Source organism: Myotis lucifugus, unplaced genomic scaffold (genome assembly GCF_000147115.1).
Source record: "Myotis lucifugus unplaced genomic scaffold, Myoluc2.0 scaffold_22, whole genome shotgun sequence".
NCBI classification, from domain to species: domain Eukaryota; kingdom Metazoa; phylum Chordata; class Mammalia; order Chiroptera; family Vespertilionidae; genus Myotis; species Myotis lucifugus.
This window is the reverse complement of record NW_005871070.1, coordinates 11,566,649-11,587,676: the sequence shown is the minus strand read 5'-3', so window position 1 is coordinate 11,587,676 and position 21,028 is coordinate 11,566,649. Positions and strand designations below refer to the sequence as shown.

Genomic DNA, 21,028 nt, shown 5'->3' with positions numbered 1-21,028 from the left:
TGACGGCCATGCTGCTGAGAGCCAGGAACGCATCGCAGCAGAGCTGTGAGCCTCTGCACCAGCTCAGGGGGATGTAGGTGCGGTGGATGCATGGAGGGTGGCAGCGGGACCTGCAGCTCAGGAATGGGACCAGTGGCTGTGAATGACCCCCTGAGACAGTTCCCTGTTAACAGGCACCAGCTGGCCCTTCAGTGAAAGGACCAGGTTTAACTTCGGATTGTTTTTCCCAAAGAGCCAGGCAACGTTAAAGAGCATGCAGACTTCAACTCCCGTGTTTTCCCCCTTTTCACAGGGAAGCTGCTCGTTCCACACCCGCTTTCCAGTCCTCGGGTCAGCCTTCCTCAGGCTGGATGCAAAGTGCCCCCGCTTGGCCAATTGAACCACGTGGAGCCACAGCTTCTCTTTCCTGGGACTTAAACTCTAGGTGTTCTCAGCCTGGGGATGAGATGCTGAGAACTGAGAGCAGCAGACGCTGAGGGAGGTGGTGCGAGGCAGGGCCCGGAAGCAGGGTGACAGGCAGGGGCCAGGACAGACCATGGCAGTGGGGCTTCCGGAAGCCCTCGCCTTCTCACAGCATGCCCTGCCCTGCCTTTGGCGCCGGGAGACACACAGAAGCATGTCCCGTCTTTCCAGTGAATCCCCCGTCCTCACTCTCACTCCGCGGCTGCTTCCTGCAGGACAGGGGGCTGGAAGCCGGACTTCCAGGCACCTCCCTTTCTCTATTGTAGTTGTCTTTGTTGGGGAAAGGGACCCTGATACGTTCTTGTCTGTCTCTTTCTGTGTACTCAGGAGCGAAGGTGGCAGAAGAGCCGAGCCAGCCCCTGCAGGGGAAGGGCCTGGAAGAATTGGGAGAGTGAGAGGGCCTCGCAGGATTTGGGGAGATGAGTTGGCAAAAATACGCAGCAATCAGAGTCGCATATGAAAGACTGGGGGCTGGGAGGAGGGTGCTGTAATTGGGATGGAGCCAAAGAGAAGGCAGGAAGCAAGAGCAGACAGCAAATGTGAACTGGGTCTCTGGGAGGGGGGTCAAGGCGGCAGAGGCAAAGGCTGCCAGCTGTCTGGAGCCTGTGATCCAGGAGCTCCGGTGGGGCAGGCAGGCGCGCAGCAGGTGACGCAGGGATGGGCTTGTCTGCAGGGTTATAACCGCGCCCAGTGCAGGCCTGCATGTGAGCCGTGCATCCACCCACCGATGAGACTAAAAGGAGGGCGACCCCACCGCAGGAGCGCCAAGACTTGAGAAGAGGCCTTGGCTACAGTTTGAACCACCCTGACTGTAATCTCCCGCGGCAATTTCTTCCTGTCCTGCTTCAGTGCTGCTTGGTTCCAGCAGGAGACGCTGCCACCGGGGCCTGGAGCCCCGGATGCCCTCTGTGCCCGCCCAGAGCTCACACGAGTGACCAGGGGCCTTTCGGGAGACGAGCGTGGAGGTTGCTGAGCACGTGCTGTTGGGGAGCTGGTGCCAGCCACCCGGGTCAACTTCAGGAAACCCGCTGCGCAGCGTGGGGAAGGCACGACCCTTTTTAGGGGCTCATGGGAGTGTCTTAATTTCTTTCAAATCACAGGAAATGAATGAACTTTTAGGCTGAAGAAAGACTTTAGGATGTAACATGAACACACTTGCCCTGATAGCAATGCAATCACAGGACACATGTTCTATGTTTCCCGAGTGGGAGGAGGTGCCCCATGTCACTGTGCACAATTCTGAAGTTCCTCCCAAAGGAAAGCTCGCAGTGCCGGGGGGGGGGGGGTGCCGGGGGGGCGGGGGGGGCAGTGAGTGGCCCCGAAGCGGAGAGAGTGCCGTGGTGATGGGAAGAGGCAACTGGAATCACAAAACTTCGTTTCAAATCCGGGTCCTGTCTCCTCCCAGCTGTGTGGCCCTGGGGAGGTCACACAACCTCTCCGACTCACAATTTCTTTCTTTTTTTAATTTAAAAAATATATTTTTATTGATTTTAGAGAGGAAGGGAGAGCAAGAGAGAGATAGAAATATCAATGATGAGAGAAAATCATTGATTGGCTGCCTCCTGCACGCCCCCTCCTGGGGATTGAGCCTGTAACCTGGGCATGTGCCCTGACCAGGAATTGAACTGTGACCTCCTGGTTCCTAGGTTGACGCTCAACCACTGAGCCATGCTGGCTGGGCTCTGACTCACAATTTCCATAGAGGTATAACACGCTAATATCAGTAACTGCCGTGCAGGGCTGTGGTGAGAATTAACATGATGTCATGCACGTGAATCCATAGCATGGTCCCTGGCAATGAGTAGAGCTCAGTAAGAGTTGGAGGCGATGGTGGGGGTCATGGAATGGGAATCGAGTTGAGGGCTAGAAGAAATGGAGGTGGGGGCTGAATAGAAAAGACTTGGAGGATCCCATGAGCTGAAGCCTCAGAGGAGGCGAGAGGGCAGCGGCCAGAGGAGTGAAGCCCATTCTCGTGGGCCCTCTCGGGAATCCCTGCCGATGGTGCAGTCCCAATGCGCGTCCCCACACAGATGGGTGGACAGGCCAGAGGGATGTGGGAAGAGCAGAAAACCCGAGCGCCTGTCAGCGTACGGGCATGCAGCTAGTCTGATGGCAGAGGCGCAGAGAAACACCAAGGCGTGCAAACTGCTTAGCACGCGGAGGGAAACAGAGGGGAGAGTGAGAAAACGAGGAGGGAGAGTGGTTAACCTCCCCACATATGTTTGTGGCACGGAGAAGGGACCTCTGTGTAGAGTAGAAATGCAAGAGTTAAGTGTCTGCAATCAAGAACCCAAGATCACACGTATCTAGACCAAACCGGGTCAGTTAAGTGCCGCTAACTAGCTGGGTGGTGTTAGCAAGTTATTGCCACTTTCTGCGTCTCCTTTCTCATCTGTGAAGTGGGCATGACAGTCCTGCATTACAGCGTAAGTGTGAGCCAGTGCATTAGAGCACTTAGCAGAGCGTGACGCACAGGGAGGGCTCAGAGCGACAGGGGTGCCGTCACCATCATCGCCGTCACCATCGCCATCGCCATCGCCAACACAACATATGTTCCGTGAGGACAGATATTTTGTCTCTTTTGTTCAGTCATGTCCTTTGCCCCTAGAAGAGTGCCTGGCACATAGTAGATGCTCAATAAATACTTCTTAATGATGCCTGTCAGAGGGCAGTTATTATAAAAGTGATAACGTCTCCCTGGAACGGGTTGTGGGGCCAACCTGAGCCCCTGTTCCTTTCCCTCACGCCTGCCCTCTGCCGCCACAGCTTCCACCACACCGTGTCCTCAGATTTGGAGAATTAGGAGCTAGGTGAGCACTGGTAACCTGGGAGATGGGTATTCCAGAAGCTGCTGAGGGCGGAAGTCACAGAGCAAAAGGATGAGGCACAGGGGCGTGGAGGGGGGGCGGGGCAGAGGCAGCAAATCTCGAAAGGGTGGTTTGATTCTCTGGATAAATTCAGTGAAGAAATGACGGAGAAGGGCCAGTCAAGACCACAGGCAAGGCCTCTCAGGACACAGGAAATGTTGAGTGTGTCCCTCTTCGAAGGACAGGATATGGGGGACAGGGAAGATTGGAGACTTTCTGTACCATCCAGATATGAAGAGAAATGTGGCAAAAACACTTCGTGTCCTTAGAAATACAATAGTAACTGAAGTTCCAAATTGTCATTGTGAGTGTAAGATCTTAAGACAGTTTTCCATATAATGTGGTACCTGTACCATGAGCAAAATTACTTTTCTTTTAATAAATTCTCTTAAAACACACGAAAATCCTATATAATAAAAGCCTAATATGCTAAGTGTCCAATTGTCTGGTCATCCATTCAACCAATCAAAGCATAATATGCTAATGATATGCTAAGGACACTCAACCGCTCACTATGACATGCACTGACCACCAGGGGGCAGACGCTCCAACCAGTAGGTTAGCTTGCTGCTGGGGTCTGGCTGATTGGAACTGAGATGGGCTGGACATGCCCTGGCGCCTTCCTGAGGTCCCTCCCTGGCTGGCCAACCTCCTGTGTCCCTCCGCAGCCCCAATCGTGCACCAGTGGGGTCCCTCAGCCTGGCCTGCGCCCTCTTGCAATCTGGACTGAGGGGACCCCCCCCTCAAGTGCACAAATTTCGTGCACCAGGCCTCTAATAAATATACAACAGGCAGATCAAGCCTGTGGTTTCACCAATATTACTGCTTTGGGCAATGCTAAGAACAAGAAAAGGAAGTCAGCCCTGGCCGGGTGGCTCAGTTGGTTGTAGCATTGTCCTGTACACTAAAAGGGTTGAGGGTTCAATTCCCAGTCAGGGCACATACCTAGGTTTTGGCTTCAATCCCTGATCAGGGCATGTACAGGAGGCAACAGATCAATGTTTCTCTCTCACATCAATGTCTCTCTCCCTCTCTCTCTCTTCCCACACACACACACACACCCCAAAATCAATAAAAACATATTCTTGGGTGAGTGTTTTAAAAAAGGAAAAGAAAAGGAAGTCAACTACATCAACTTAAAGAAAATATTTAAGGTAGTAGAAAGGAGGTATGTATACGGCAAACAGTAAACAGGTGCATGAATAACAACATTTAGGAAACTTGGCCAAGGCGCTACTCATCCCTGTTGCCTGTGTGAATTATTAGCAGAAGGAGTTGGATCAGCACCTTGGAGAGCACACGTGCTGGGTCTGGGAGGGGCCCCAGCCGCATCCCCATCCCCTGGACTCCTTAGTGACAGTCGGGCCCTCAAGCACGAAAGCAAAAGGCTAGGGGTTTGTTTTCACCTCTCAGGTTCTGATTTTAGTGCTTCTTAGATGCATATAGAGCAGTGGTTCTCAACCTTGGCTGCACATTAGAATCACCTGGGAATCTTTTTAAAAACCTGATTTCTGGGCCTCATCCTCCGGAAATTCTGTTTCTTTGTTACTAATGTTGTGGCCTCACCCCATAACAAAGAAACAGAATTTCCGGAGGATGAGGCCCAGAAATCAAGATTTTAAAAAGATTCCCAGGTGATTCTAATGCGCAGACAGGGTTGAGAACCACTGCTATAGAGTAACAGACCTGGATGGGACTTTTTGAAATGATAAATGTATTATGTGAGCCCCAGCTTCTAAAGGCTTTCCACTTTTTTCTTTTCCTTTCATACACTAACTTCCTATTTGATTTACCCCCAGCTTATGCTGTGCTTCAGGAAAAGCAGCACTAGCACCTGGAACGTTCCACGATTTGAACCAAGGAAATGTCACTGGGAGGAGGAGCTTGAAGTCTTCTGCCTGTGGGTGTGATAGATGGGGAGTTTTAAGGGGAAAGCAGAAGGTCTCTTGTGTCCCCAAGAAAAACTCCAACAGCAGCTGAAAAGCAGAGAGTGTAGCTGAGAGATTAGCTTTCCACCAAAGTTGTTCTCCCGGCCTCCCTTGCACGAGGGCAGGCCATGCGACTAAGTTCTAATAGTGGGTCGGCAGAAGCAAAGGGTACCATTTCCAAACTAAGATTTTTCGGAAGCAGCTTGAGCCTCCTCCATGCTCTTTCCCCTCTGCCTCTGAATGTAGACAGAACAAGGCCATAGGAATTGATGGAGCCACATGAGATGGAAGGAACCTGGATCCCTTAACCACTACATGGAGAATGTGGGCGAGGCCAGAAACACCCATCTGGTACCGCTGCATGAGTGAAAAGGAAGCTTCCATGGTGTCTGAGCCAGTACACATGGGGTGCGGTGGGAGTCTGGGGGGGCGGTCCCACAGTTGAATTCACCCTGGCTAACAAAGGAGCCTAGTGCCCTGGCCACACCCAGATCAACCAAGCCTGGCCGGGGGTCTGACCAGGAAGAGGAGGCCTTCTGAGAGCTCCATGTGCTGTGCCCGGTCGTGTCCTTTGCCAGGCCTCCAGATATCGCTCGAGTCCCTTTGGCCTGGAAGCCTTCCCTGCCTTCAGCGAGGCCGCCGCCACTCCGCAGGCGCTCTGGGCGCATCTGACTTAGTGGCACATCACATCTGTGTGATTTTTTAGATTAATATGTACATCCCCACAGGGTTTCGAAGTACATGTTTTTCAAAACTCATAGGCTGCTATACTTATTTGTGTCCTTCATTGTATGTAAATTTCCCCTTAAAATAGTTAAAAACAAATATTGAATTCTGGTTCAATGATATGCATGCTGAAGAGTTTAGGGGCACAGTGTACCAACATCTGCAACCTGCTTTGAAATGCATGCAAACGTGGGGGGTAGCAACTGCCCTGCAGTGCCCTCCCCTTTAAGGGGTGTGATCTATCGCAAAATGGGAAACTCGGGCATCTAAATGTAAAACCACGGTTGGCAAACTAGGGTGGCAAAGGATGACTACTTGTTTTGAAGGATCACAGAGGTTTCTGTTATCCTAGTTGCTTTCATGACATACTGTTGTTGTCATTTATTTGATGCCATATCCCAAGCCTGAAACTGAACTTTCAATCATTATAACAGTTTCCATAGAAACATATCATCTATACTTGCTCGCTCCCTCACTGCTCCCCAATGGCCCGCTTTCCCACCTCCACCCCCTCCCCAGCCCCAGCCCTTTCCACGAGGCCCTCTGGAGCTTCCATTCCTCAACAAAAAACTCTCCAACCTACACTGTTAACTCTGGAGGTAACAAGGCCAAGAACAAAAATGCACATTTATGTTTGTTAAATTAACATGGAGACACTGGAAGGATGCAAATGAAATGAACAAAAGTGTTAACCTACGGAGGGCAGTAGCAGGGAGGGGCCACGAAAAGATGCGAACTTGGGTGGGAGCAAGACTTAGAAATATTTACCCTTTAAATATAATTTTAATGAGGAGCCAGGGATGTCGTGCTTGCTAAAAATACAATTTTAAAAACTTTCCAACAGCCTCAGCCTATTAGAACTCTTCATTCAGGCCACTTTCTTCCATGTCATCATGGAAACCGCCCCAACTTTGGATCTAAATGCCTCTCTTAGCATCTTAAATCTCTTGACCTCATCCATTTGTTTTCATCCCCAGGCCTCCAGACTCCTTCTTTCTCACCAGGATAAACCTTCCTCCTGCTTTGACTTCCTCCCAGCCCAGTCTAGACACTGCCTGCATTCATTTATTCTCTCTGCTTTTGCTGAGAACCTGCTGGAAGTGGGCATCCCTCATCCCAGAATCCTTACCTCCCTTATTACTGTAAACTACACCCACCATCCACGTCTCCACATCTAGGCTGCTCAGAGCTGCTGGCAAAGATCATGCAGTGGGGTGGACCACTGCCATTACCAACTTCTTACCGGGTATGTAGGACTGCTCAGCAACCCTACTGCGTGCTCCTGCTCTCAACGCCCATCAGCAACCCTACTGCGTGCTCCTGCTCTCAACGCCCATCAGCAACCCACCTGCGTGCTCCTGCTCTCAACGCTCATCAGCAACCCTACTGCGTGCTCCTGCTCTCAATGCCCATCCCATGAGAGGCTGTTCCCGCGTGGGCCAGATCCCCAACCCACCTCAGCACATGACCTGGGCCCCATAGAGAAAATCTAGCATTCAGTCTCGGCCCTGACTCAACTCAATCCACAGGCACTGGGAGTTCAGTGCTGAACACGACAGAGAAGGTCCCTGCTCTCGTGCAGGTCAGATCTTAGGAGGAGAAGAACAACAAACCGATACAAGCAAGAAAAGTATCACCGTGTGATGGGTGCTGCGAGAGTTAAATATAGTGAAGGATGAATGAATGGCTCTCTGAGGAGGTGGTCTGGGAAGGCTTCCCGAAAGAGATGACCTCTAAGTCGCGTTGGGAATGACGAGAAGGAGCCAGCCACGCATCACAAACCCTCCAAGGCAGAAGGAGCTTTGTCTGTTTCACAATCCCAGGAATCACCAAGCAGAGTGTGTGGCGGGAGGAAGAAAAGGAAGTTGTTGAGTGGGGTTTATATCAAGGGTCATAATTAAGAATGATGTAAGCCAACCCGGCCGGTGTGGCTCAGTGGTTGGGTGTCGAACTATGGACCAGGAGGTCACAGTTAGAAGCCCAGTCGGGGCACATGCCTGGGTTTTGGATTCGATCCCCAATGTGGGGTATGCAAGAGGCAGCCAGTCATTGGTTCTCTCTCATCATTGATGTCTCTATTTCTTTCTCCCTCTCCCTTCCTCTCTGAAATCAATAAAAATATATTTTACAAAAAAGAATGATGTAAGCCACGACATAGTATAGAATTCATTCTAATTGTGAAGAGATGTCATTGGAGTGTTGCAAGCAGGGGAGTGCCTTGACCTAATGTAGTGTTTTAAGAAATGACAATGGCTGCTACGTGGAAGGGGTGTTACTATAGGTCACGGGTGGCAGCGGGACAGCAGCGAGGAGCTTCTGCAGCAGTCAGTGGAGTACACGGTTAGCGTAGGTCGCGTGGGGAGCGTGGAGAGAAGTGTCAGTGCACGACGTGCTCTGGGGAAGCAGGTGCTGGGACTCACCAGCTGATTCACAGCTGGGGTACGAGCAGGGTGAGGGCAACTCCAGGATAACTCATATCTTACTTAGGCTACAGAGATGGGAAAGAAACTTGTATTCTTTGCACACCCGAGTTCATGGTATGAGATTTATACTAGACATATCTGTGGCACACAAAGGGCTTAAAAGGCTCAACGCAACACTAAACAAGTCCGGAATACTTATAATACCATCTCAGGTTCAGTAAAACAGTCTCTCCAGGCATCTATAAAAGCATCCAGAACCACTCTACGAGGCCCAGGGTCATCCTTCAACTGTGCTGCTATGCGAAAGGCACTGTCTCCATTCTTGGCTGCAAGAGTGATCTTTTCCAAAAGGCAAATCTGATTGTGTCACTTCTCTGCTTAAAATCTTTCAGAGGCTCCCCACTGCACTGTGAGTAAAATCCAAACTCCCCACCACAGCTCATAAGGCTATGCATGACCAGGCCCTGCCCATCTCTTCAACCTCACATCCTACTACTTCCCTCATTCATGACATTTTGGCCCCAACTCCTGATGGTACCTAAAATGTACCAAGCCCTCCCTACCCCAAGTCCTTTGCACATGCTGTTCTCTCCTAGCTCTTTGAATGTTTAGCTTGTTCATTCTCATCCTCAGGTCTCAGTTTGTATGTCACCTTCTCAGACAAACGTGTTCGCCTTTTTTAGTAATTTTTTTCTGGAGCAGGTACAACCACCAAACCACACTGTACCTTGCCAAAGCTGCCTTTCCCAAGCACCATCAGGAAGTTAAAATCACTCAGCTTCATCCGGTCCCTGTTCCCATTGTTGTCAAATTTGGCTATGGTGTTGGTAGTTTTTTCTTCTGGAGTCTTGGGTGTCTGGCCGATCTTGGCCCTCTGGAGGGGGAAACACAAGACACATCATTAAAAAGCCAAGTCATAAACCGGAAAAAAAAAAAAAAGACACATCATTAAGGTTTGACGATGCCTTTGTAAGAAGACACATATAGACATGCATGGTGTGGTTCCTGCCACTCACACACCCCTATCCCATGAAAAGCATGGCCAACAGCCCACTCTGCAAGGCCAGAACCTGGAGGCCATCCTTGGCACCTCCATTTCTCTTGAAGCCCTCACATCTCACCAGGAGCAGTCACCTTTTCCTCCTCGCGGCCTCTAGAATTCATCTTCTTTCCATCTCCACCAACATCACCTGCCATCAGCCCTCACCTGGACAGTCACCTTGGTTCCCTCCACACTGGGCTTCACATGAAGCCAGAGCAAGATTCCACTTCCTCACACCCAACCGAGTCACCACCTGCTTAAAATGCTTCAGTGGTGACTCATTTTTAGGATAAAGACCTTGAAGCGTGTACTGGCCAATATGGCCCAGCACGATTGGGCCCTACCTGGTTCTCCCACCACATCACTCCTTGAGCCCTTCTTCCCTGCAACCCAGCTTCATTCTTTCACCTCCCACCTCAGGGCCTTTGCACGTGCTCTTGCTTCTCTCTAGATGGCTATTCTTTCCCCTTCCTTCTTTCGTCAACTTAGTTACCCCAGTTTCACTTCCTCGGGCAAGTCCTCCTTGATTCTTTGTGTCTGGACTAGGTGTCCCTACTAGTATTTGCTTCCTTCATTCATTTCACCTCCCATTTATACTGGATGATAACTGCCTGTTCACTTTTCGCCCCAGGCGCACTGAAAACAGTGAGGGCACAGACTATATCTCATTCTCCACAGTTTCCCTGACAACCAATATAGTTTCTGGTCAAATGGATAAATGAATGGGGGAGGGACCTGCTTCTGTGAGCAGCAAAATAGTGACTCATATGGCAGCAAATGCTCTGGAACAAGAGATAGGAGAACAGCAGGGAGACCTGCAGCTGCCAGGGCCTTGTTACTGGATTTGCTTCTAGGAGTGAGAAAATTGTGGCATTAAAAGCTCACCTTAGAATTCCCAACTCTGGCAGTGGACAAGCTGTGTAATCCTGACTCACAACACTCCTCCACCAAACATCCCAGACCTTCCTGTCTCTGTCAGAGAAACAGGCAAAGGCCACAGATAACCTGGCCCCTCTGCACTCTCTTATTTCAGCCCCTTCTCCTTGCTATAACCACATGGCCTCATTGTCGTTCTCTGAAAGCACCAAACACATTCTTTTCCCAGGGCCTTTGCACTTGCTTTCTCTTGTGACTGGAGGTCTTTCCCCAGAGCTCCCTCACCTCTAAGAGAGCCCAAGTGCCTGACATGAAATAGCTCTCAGCAATCTCCCTCCCCCTTATTTACTTTATTTTCTTCATACCTCTTATCACCACCTTACAAACCAGATATGTATTTGTTTCTTAACTTATTGTCTTTCTCCTCACACTAGAACACAAGCTCCATGAGGACTGCCTACCACCACAGAGAGGCACTTACTTGCATTTGCTTAATGAGCCTTTCTAAATCTCAGTCCCCTTTCCAAGAAAATGGGTTAATGACATGAGATAATGTATCACAAAGTTCTCAGCACCATTCCTGTCACTTAGTGGATGCTCAATGGATGGTAGACATTATTATTGTTGCATTACTCACTTGTCTTTATAAGACAAAGAGGCAACAAAAAGCTTTCCATGGGGTTTAATATCAGAGAAGATTCATTCATTCATTCAAGAAATACTTATTGAGTGCCTGCTACATGCCAGGTATTGTCCTAGATTCCGAGGCTCCATCAGGGAGCAAAGCAGATACAGATGCTCAAAGAATTTGCATCCCAGCAGGAATTGGGTCCTCTGCACAAAATGTATTTGGGAGATATCCAGGTGAAGAATTTGGAGTCAGCAGCAGAAAGCCTTTATGGAGCCGACAACAAGACACATTCAAAGACTGGAACACTGAAGGCAAGGCAGATGTGGCCCGGGAGGCGGCCAGGAGCTGAGAAAGCCTTGCACACCCCACCAAGGAGTCTGGGCTGATCTGAGCACAGGAGGCTGTCACAGGGCCCTGGGAAGAGCACTCTGAATTTAGGGAAGGGGCCCAGTTAGAGGAGGCCAGTTTGAAACCTTTAGGAAGTGACTGCAGTCATCACAGTGAGAAATGGTGGGGCCTGACTCGGTGTCTGCAGTGTGGAGGGAATGAAGGGGGAGACAGACTTCTCAGGGCTGGACACGGATCGGGGGAGGGAGGTCAGGAGTGAAGGACAGCTCTGTTTGGAGCACCTGGGAGGGTGGTGGCGCTCTTCAGTGAGATGAGAAGTGGGGGAGGGTAAACTCTGGCGTGTGAGTGGAGGGGAAATAGGTGGCTGGTCTGATTTCAGTCAGTGAGATTCCCCCTTCCCGCGAGCCTTAACACTGCCCGGTGTCGGTCTTCTCCACGGGTGGTTCCACCAGCACTCTGCTGGTCATGCTGACAAAACATCCACCATTTTTTTTCGTTTTAATGTTTTAAAGGTTGAGGTGGATAGAGTGAAATGCATAAATCTTAGCTGCGCAGTTCTGTGAGTTCTGACAAATGTATACACACAAGTAACCCAAACCCCGATCAGGATGCAGAACATTTCCACCCTCAGGAAGTCCTGCGGCCCCTCCCTCCTCCCCACACAGGACTCCCTGCTCCCCCCTCCATCCCTGGAGGTCAGTGTTGTAGCGTCACCTACATGGAGCCAGAGGATGTGACACAATAAGAAGTATATGTTTGGTCTCTGCCCCTGGTTTTCCGGACAGAGAGCTCCTGAAACCCTTGGAATCTCCTGGGTGACAGGGCTGCAGGGAGCGTCCTTTGTTCTACTATTTGGCCTTTGATCGGAGTTCCCAAAGCCCTTGTGATTTCCTGGGGAATAGGAGCATCCTTTTTCCTAACACGGGGACTCCTGGTGGGCTCCTGAATGTCCTCTGGATGGAGGCTGTCCCAGCGGGACCAACCATGACTGGGAGCTTGGAACTTTTGGCCCCCATCTTCTGGGGCTGGAGATGGAGTTAATAACTGATCGATCATCCCTGCATAATGAAGCCTCAGAAATTCCTCAAACTGTGGGGTGTGCAGAGCTTCTGGGCTGGTAGACACATGCACGTGCTGGGAGGGTGGTGTACCCCAACCCCAGGGCCCAGTGGGACATCCTCTCCACAGGGGGCTGCTGGCCCAGGACCCCTGTGACCCTGCCTTGGGCTCCCCTGGTGCATGAGCACACAGCCCACTGGCAGGGCAAGCGGGAAGTGCTGGCAAGTTACCTCCCTGGAAGCAGCCCTCAGCATGAAAGGAAGGGCCCAGGTGGGTACTTCAGCCTCCTGCCCCTCGACTGGGAACCCTGAGCATGTGTGCAGTTCCCAGCGGACGAAGCCCCGGGAGCCCACAGCGTACGTGGCTGACAGCACGTGCACTTTGGCCCCCCGCTTCCCGCACATCCCTTCGGACCTCCTCCAGAGAAATGCCTGCGCTCGAGTCCTTACAGTCCGTCCGCTGCCGGGGACTCGCAAGGCAGGGCAGTGAGCAGTGTGGGATGTGAGAAAGCGGCTGAACCTCTCGGGGCCTCATTGGGGAAAGAGACATGGGGCTGCTAATAGCATCTACCATTCAAAGTGGTCACGAGGAGGAAATTCAACGAGTTCGTATTTCTAAAGCACTTAAAATAATACACGGCACATAGTCGGCACGTTTAAATCTAAAAACTCTAAGAAATTTTTTAGAAAAATCTCAGAAAACCCATTCTGAACATCCAGAATGGTACCTTCCCTTCCCTGGCCCATCGGCAAGCCCACAATCAGAAGACAGTCCTTCAGCCCACTCCGACCTTCTGGAATGCACCACACGTGGCAGCTGCACCCCACACACCCCAACTGTGAAGTATTACCCCAACTCCAGCAGCTTGACTTTACCGTCACTCGGAATTTCTCCAGATCAGAGACTTGAAAATAATCTCTGAGTCATTCTAGGTGCTAATTGGTTATTGCACAGGGATTACAATTTCTCCCGTTCAAGGTCAACTGAAATTCCTCTGTGTGTCTGAGAACACCTCTCAGTCTATTGGAAACGTGTTTTAGCCAACAGCTCTGGCCCGGAGCGATTATCACCCAGGTACACGCCAGCCCGCGCGGGCTCTTGCCGGGAGCACGGGACGAAACAGCCCGTTCCCTCACGCCAGGAACTGGCCCCGGCAAATGCTCTGCTCGTGCAGGAAACGTGTTCCTTGTGTTCCTTCTGCCCGAGGACAAGAAATCATTTTGCAAAGATGCGACTTCATTGTGTACAAGGAAAGGCTGCCCTGGTGTTTTGTCACCCACAGTAACACACTTAACAGCAGCAAATAGACACGCCTTCAGGGGAGGGACAGAAACGGTCTTGGGAAGGACTGTTTATCAGGCAGTGTCCAGCTCTCAGCAGGGCTGGGTGGGAAGTCCGTCCATCAGCGCCTCTGGCCTTGACCCAAGTGTACGGGAATGACCCTCAGTTACCAAGTTCAGCTTAAGCTCAAGGCCAGCATGCTATTCCACTTGCTTCCAGGAAAGGAAATCCCACTGGATCAGGGCTGTCACCATCGTCCAGGTTTTGTGGAGGGCACAGGCTCAAGAAATGGGTCAACACTCAAGTGCTGTTTCTGTCAAGTTCAGGGGAAAACTAACATGGCTCTCGAAATAAAAGGCAAAATCCTTGCTACGGCCAGCAAAGACCTTCTGGACCTGCCCTCCCACTGCAGCCCTGCCTCAGCTCACCTTCGGCTCTCCCTGCTCTCCCACAGTGCCTTGTGGCCGGTCTCATACTGTGGCTGCCACTCCCTGCCACATGGCCTTTGCACGTGCTGCCCTCTCTGCACGGGATGCTTCCCCTCTTTACTTGGTAACTCCCGCTGCTGTTTCCTCAGGGACGCCATCCCCGTGCTCCAGACAAGCTTACATTCCCTCTACGTCCTCAAAGTACCGTGGGCCTCTCGTCCAAAGAACATTCCCTGGTTGTATTTTTTCATTTGCTTGTGAGGTTTTTGATAGATAGCAGTGATGGCGATCTGTTTTTCTAGCTATGCTGTACATTTTTTCAGTCAGTAAACCACCGCCGCTTATCTAAAATTGGTAAACATGAACAAAATCATGTTTTCCCTCATGGAACAACTTTAAAAACACTCAGTACACAAATAGTGAAAGAACGCAGGCCCCTCTTCCCAAAACGCTTTCTCTGTGAAACTGGGATGTACCTACATCCAGTTGCTCTCAGGCAGATGAAAATAGGGTCTGCTTGGCCCCACAGAAGGGAAGGGGGTGTTGGAGGCAGAAGCAGAGCCAGCACTAGAGCCCAAGGTCGGGGCCAAGGTCAGGGCTCAGACTCTTTGGAAGATACACCCACGGGTATTTCATGGAGTCACCAGCAGTCAGTTCCATTTTTCCACACGACAGCACCACCTGCCAATACACCCAACCCAGACTCTACCCCTCAGCAACCCCCCGACTCAGCCGCCAGAACACATCACTGCTCTGTCACTGTGTTCACCAGCACCCCCGCCCCCGACCACAGCACCAAAACACCCGGCAGAGAAGGAGCACTTTCCAGAAAAGTCTAAATCTGCAGGGGAGGCAGGGATGGCCTCACAAGGCAGGGACCTTTAACTGAGGTCTTGAAGGGTACACGGGAGTGTTCTGGGGGACACCATGGCAAGGCCTGGCGTTAGGAAAGGCCGTGCTAGGAACAGCGCCATGAATGGGACAGACAGCACAGGCAGGCTCCCCGGTTCCACGGAGGCAGAGACAGACAGCTCACCTCAAACTTCTGCCGCAGCTCCTCGTTGCCTTCGCCCCCTTCCGGCGGCACGGGCACATTGAAGTACTCGCCCTCCTCCTGGCTCAGCAGCTTAAACCTAAAGGGAGACAGGGCCAGGACAAGTTCCATGACTCCACGCAGCAGGACCTCATCGGTAGAACCAGGGGAGGAGGCCTAGGTGAGCTCTACTCTAACAACATGCGGAGGGTTCTTGTTCTGGGGGGTGTGTGTGTGTGTGTAGCCGGGTGTGCTATGTATTTTTATTTTGTAACTATTCTATGGACATCAGAAAATGTACATTCTGTGCTTAAAGGATGTAACGTACTCTCGTTCTCTCCCCCCACAACTGTCTTAGTTATATCACTCCATACCACAAGTTGGCGCCTACTGTTTGCCCGCGGGGTGATTTCTGTTCTGGAAGCTGCTCTGAAGCTCTCCGTGCCCCGTTCCTGTCCCTGTCCCAGCACTGCAGCGCCCCCTCCTTTCACGCACGCTGTGGCGTGCTGCCCGGGCACTGGGCACTCGCATGGCTGTGACCCAAAGTGCTCGGACTCAAGAGAAACAAACGCCCTCCGTGGCCAGGGACACGGGTCCTGGAGTCGGTCTCCGTCTCTGCCTGAGTCGCACCTCTGCCTTTGCCTCCAGGATACCCCTGGGCAAGCTGGCTAGGCCCCCTGAGTCTTGAGTTTTCTCATCTTTAAAGGGAATAAAAGCCTCTTTTTCATAGGATCATTGTGACACCAAGATATGATGATGCATGAAAAACGGGCAGAGTCCTGGCACTTAGCACATGTTCAATAAAAGGCACATCATCACCATCACTGATAGCAATGTCATTAAATAAACTCGATGCTTCCGTTTTCCCTGACCTCCAAGACGCGTTCCCCAGTCGGCGAGAGGAGAGCGAGGAAGGAAAGGGCGTCGGCAGGCATTCGAGTCAGGAGGGAGAGAGCCCCAAACGCCTCGCTCCGCAAGAGGCCTCCTAACCACGATTGGCATCATTTAACCCCTTTCTCCACAGTCCCTTTCTCCACAGTCCCTTTCTCCATTCACTAATCACCCCAGGCAGCTTCTACACATAAGGGCTCGGTGAGTCCAGGCAGAGGTGACCAGCCGGGCCTCCACATTTAATATCCAATTCTCCCCTTCACAGTTCCCACTGGAATTCCAAAAGGAACGCAAAAGAGAGAACATCTGTGTCTTTGCCAGAAGTCACTAAGGGTGCCCCACACACAGCAGGGATTCTGGGAATCTCCACCAGCAGTGACATCCCTGCCTTCAGCGAGGCCACCCGTCAGTCACTTAGCGGCCGTCCTAGTGGCCAGAGCGGCTGTCCCAGGACCCAGCGCTTATATTCAAGTCCCCCTTGTTTTACCTAAGAGTGGCCCCAAAGCCTAGCAGGTGTGAAGCTGGCATCGGATACGTCAAGAGAAGCCATGAGTGCTTCCTGTAGTGAACAGGTGTGTGTGTGGGAGAAACATGGCCTGTGCAGGGTGCGGTACCATCAGGAGTGGGGTCCACCCACGGATAAGAGGGGCTATTGTGGAAGCCGCTGGGAAGGAAGTTAACACTCCACCTGCAGACCGTGCGTAAGCAACAACAGCTAGATCGAAACCTGTCAGAACATGGAGGAAATCTCTTCCCTCCAACTCCTGTTCGCTGTTTTTAAAGCGCGGAAGAAGTTAAGAGAGGAAAAACACATTAGCAAAATGTTCAGCTGAAATTCAAAGAGCACAACACACACCTACAGGAAGGAGACAAAGAAGCGCAGACTTGATACACACATCCCAGAGCCGATTCTCTGGGGGGAAACAACAATAAAACAGACAAACCTCTGGAAAAGAAGGGGAAGCAAGGAGACAGCATAAATAAAACGAGGAACCGAGAGGAGAATCGGGCTCAGGCGGAGCTGGCGGCAAGGTGGCGGGGCCTGAGGCTGGCGCCGCCGGGAGCCCCAGCTGCTCTCCACCCCAGCCTCAGCGCAGCACGCAGCATCACTGGGAGCGCCCGGAGCCTCAGACCCGGGCGTGACTTACTCCAGACCACAGAGTGTTAAAAGAATTCCTGGAACAAGAACCCACATTCCTAGAATTTGGTGCATTTAGAGCTAAAACAGAATCAGAGATGTTTTGGCCCTAAATCTGGAGGACATTCATCTGCAAAATCTGAAGAGGGCTTTTATTCTGCAAAAGTTCCCTCCCAACTACAATGTCATCGACTTCACAGCTTTCCTAAAAGGTGGAGGGGGCGGGGCTGTAACTACCGTGGAGATCGAGTCCTATCTGCTGAGAAGGCCACGGCAGAGAGCTGACACGACTCCAGTCCCACAGCACCCCTCCCACCAGGAGGCTCTGTGGTCCGGCTCTGAGGCTCCGGCTCTGCCCCCGTGGCAGGAGGCAGAGGGCATGTGCTTGTGCTTAGGCTCTGCCACTGCCGTGACCTGGGCCGAACCCCAGCCCTGTCCCTTCTGAGCCATGTGCCCCCCACACCTTGCTGAACTACCCTGATCCCAGGAACAGTGCTCCGCCCAGAGCGGCTGGAGAATTCTCGGACCATGCAGGTGTACACGCAGTAATAATGGGACTTAAGCCTGACGTGCTGTCCCTCACCATGAAGCCATTTGTCCTCCCTGCACTCTGCTGTGGGGCCAGGAGGGCGGCGGCACCCGTGGCCACAGCCCTGTCCTCTGGGGCCCAGAGAACCCTGGGAAGGAGAAGGGTGAGGGTGGGGGGAAAGCAGGAGCCTACAGGGAGGGCCAGAGAGAGCAGCTGCGGGCGGGGAAGGTGGAGGGCTCTCCAGCAGGAGACTCCGACATGAGGGGCAGGATGTGCTGAGGGGGTGCAGCCTGGCGGTGGCCTGGGGGTGGGACACAGAGGACAATGTGGGGGGACCTCCCAGAGGCGAAGAGCAGGAGCTGGGACTCCAGCGTGAAGCCAGATGGGGCCCCACAGCTGCACAGCCCCCCCATCCCCCCGCCTCGAGCTCACATGTAGTAAAGGGGTTCTCTGCACATCTGGTCACCGCTCATCCGTGTGACTCCCGATCTGGCGAGTGGTCAGCCTAGTGCCAGCAACCCAGTGAGACGGTGCGGCGGCGGCTGCTGCTGCTGCAATCATCGTCTCCCAGTGTCTTCTCTCTGTCTCCCCAGACCCCCAGGTCCCGTGCCCTTCCTCTGCCCTCTCTAGGCCTGACTTAAGGAGGAGGGACACGGAATCTGGGAGTGCTCACGGGGCAGTGTGCAAAGGTAACGCATCCATCTGTTAAGAACAATGATCCAAAACTTGGGGGAAAGGCAAGAAGATGACGCTGTGACCTGCTAATATCCTGCTGGAGCATTTTCTAATGAGCCCCTCCTCCCTCACAGCACCATCACCTGCTCCCAACCCAGTGGGGCCCAGACGGCCCAGCTCTGCAGAGACGATGCTAACAGAGCGGGTGAGATTCGGTCCGCTGTCCCCACATCGACACCTGCTCAGCGGCCGTTTCCTCCGACTCCCGGTCACGTCAGCCTTCCTCCTAGCGACACACACCTGCGGGCCAGCGGCCCCCTCTCCTGGTTTCCTCCTGGTGAGCTAGGGGAGCCCTGGCCGATTCTCCTTTATGAGAATGGTGTCTTTAACCATTTGTGCATTGTGCTGCAAGGCACCTGATTCTTTTCTTTTCTTTTTTGCCCTGGGCTCTGTCCTCTTGGCTTGTCTGCTCATGTCGTGATTCGCTCTCTAACTTCCTCCTCAAGGCCTCCCCCTCCGGAAGCCAGCTCCGCGGAGCATGTCTGTCCACATTCACGTGACAGACGGAGTGGACACGCAGGGCGAGTTTGAAGAAGCCCCTGGTCAGTAGGAGGAGAGACAGGCATTTGCAAGGTGGTCCCAGTGATCCGGTCTCTCTTGCTACACCAGTTTGATCTGGACTGACTTTCACTTGTAACTGAAAAGGCCCCGAGACCACTCAGAAATGCGAGAATTTCTCTTCCAGAAGCCAGAGCTGCCACGACCACTCTCCCAAACGGACAGCGCCAGTGGGACCGTCTGCTCGGACGCCTTCACCCAGATGGCTGCCCAGGGGGCTCCCCAGCCTCCTTGTAGGGAACACGGGGCAAGGAGTTTCTGCCTGAGGAAGGGACCAGGGCAAAAGCTCAGACTAAGGAGACATGCTACTGCCCGGCCAGCCAGCGCCAGCGTGGCCGCAGTCCGGGGAAGGAGACTTCTAAAGAGGCCCATATCTGGCAGTGGTGCACACGTCTCTGGGGTAAATTGTGAGAGCTGCTTTCTAACCATGGGGCCAGTTAGGCCACATAACTGTGCGAAGTGGGGCTGGTGTAAAACAATAGGGAGTGGTGGGGACTGTGGCAAATACAAAATCCTGTCTAAGGGACGTGAACTCTCCCGCTGTTCTCATTCGATTGGGCCCAGCGTGCCCAGATCTTTCTGGTTTTTCAAGACATAAGTCCCAGATTCTTATGGGAAGTCCCTGACTTTTAAAATATTGGCAATTAATTCTTTTTCGTTCTTTTCAGCACGAGGACCAAATAAAACGTATCAGTGAGGCCAGTCCAGCCTACCAGCCTTCACTCTGCGACTCGGCTTCAGCACTTCACTTGCAGGAGGAAGCGGGGGACAGGCTGGGTCCCGCGTTGGAAGGACCGGCTGTCCTACGGCTCCAAAGCAAACCTTCCTTACCAGCCGTCCACCCCCGCCTTCTGCAGCTCAGAAATCCCGAATGACAGGGAGCCCATGAAGTCGTTCCGGCTGGTCAGATCCCAGTCCCAAATCTCCACGGACAGCCTCCGGTCTTTGTCCGATTCCTTCAGCTGGCTGCAGAGAGAAAGACAGGGAGGTCAGCGCCGCGACAGTGATCTCGCCAGCAGGTGAAACGTGCCAAAGGACAAGGCCTGGAGGCGGGAGTTTTTAAAGATTACAAGCTGTTGCAAGAAATCTATTCCCTTTCCATCCCAGGCCGATCCTGGGGAGGAAGCACTTTCTCTGACATCCTGTGGCTCAGGCGGATGGCCTGCCACTCGCCCAGTGACTCCCGCTGCCTCCCTACGTCCTATCGGGCTCATGGTGTGCTGGAAATCTTGTCACAGAGTCGCTATGAGAAATAGGGTGTCGATTATATAATTGTGTGGGTGTCAGCACACATGAGGGTCGCAGGGCGAGGCTGGGGAGTGGCTGGAGAGAGCCTCCCAGGTGCTGGTCTGGGGGGGCGATGCATATTCTGAGGCATCTCCTTGCCTGAGGCTGCGATGGGCCCCTAGACGGGCTTTGAGAGGAAAGAGGGGACGAGGCTACGCTCGAGGAATCATGCTTGGAGCCCGCAGCCTCTAAGTCACTCTCAAAGGCTGACGCTCCGCCCTGTGCTTGCTGTGGGACTCGGGGCACATTCTCTAAGCCCCGTTGGTAAAATGGGTTGAAATGGCCAACGGAGCCAGACCACTTAATACAGTGCTTGTCATACATAGTATGTGCTCAATAAGCATCGGCCGACACCACTAACACCCGCTGGCCCAGGTGTGTCGAAAAGCGACCCCCGGGTTCTCGGAGCAGTGGCCAGGGAAGACCCTCCATGGAAGCTGGCAGGAGCGCCAGCGGGTGCAGGCCCAGCATTTTCCATAAGCTCAGCCCCGGAGAGGTTAGCACCACACCCTATGGGTTTGCGGAGACCCTGAGCTTCCCACAGCTTGCCTTCACCTAGCAACACATCACACTATTTTCTATGCCACCCACTCCCCCACACCACAGACATTCTCAACTCTATTAAAAAAAATGGGCTCGATGTTTACTTGGCTTGCAATGCAAAAAATGCAGATGGAAGGGGAGGAAAAGGAGGAAGGAAAGAGTGGGAGAGGAAATGGGGGAGGGAAGGAGGGAGGGAGGAAGGGTAGGAGTGAGAGGGAGGGAGGAGGGAGGGAGGGAGAAGGG

The 21,028-nt window shown here is 52.5% G+C and overlaps 1 protein-coding gene across 1 annotated transcript in view; it reads right to left on the bottom strand.

Annotated features, from left to right (window-relative positions):
* PRKCB (protein kinase C beta) overlaps positions 1–21,028 on the bottom strand; it is a 100,771-nt gene that overhangs the window by 54,153 nt on the left and 25,590 nt on the right. The window contains exons 3-5 of the mRNA XM_023751479.1: positions 19,787–19,921; positions 15,108–15,204; positions 9,134–9,280 (exon numbers count right to left, since the gene is read on the bottom strand). Of these exons, the coding sequence (XP_023607247.1) occupies positions 9,134–9,280; positions 15,108–15,204; positions 19,787–19,921 (379 nt within the window). The remainder of the gene's footprint in view (positions 1–9,133; positions 9,281–15,107; positions 15,205–19,786; positions 19,922–21,028) is intronic.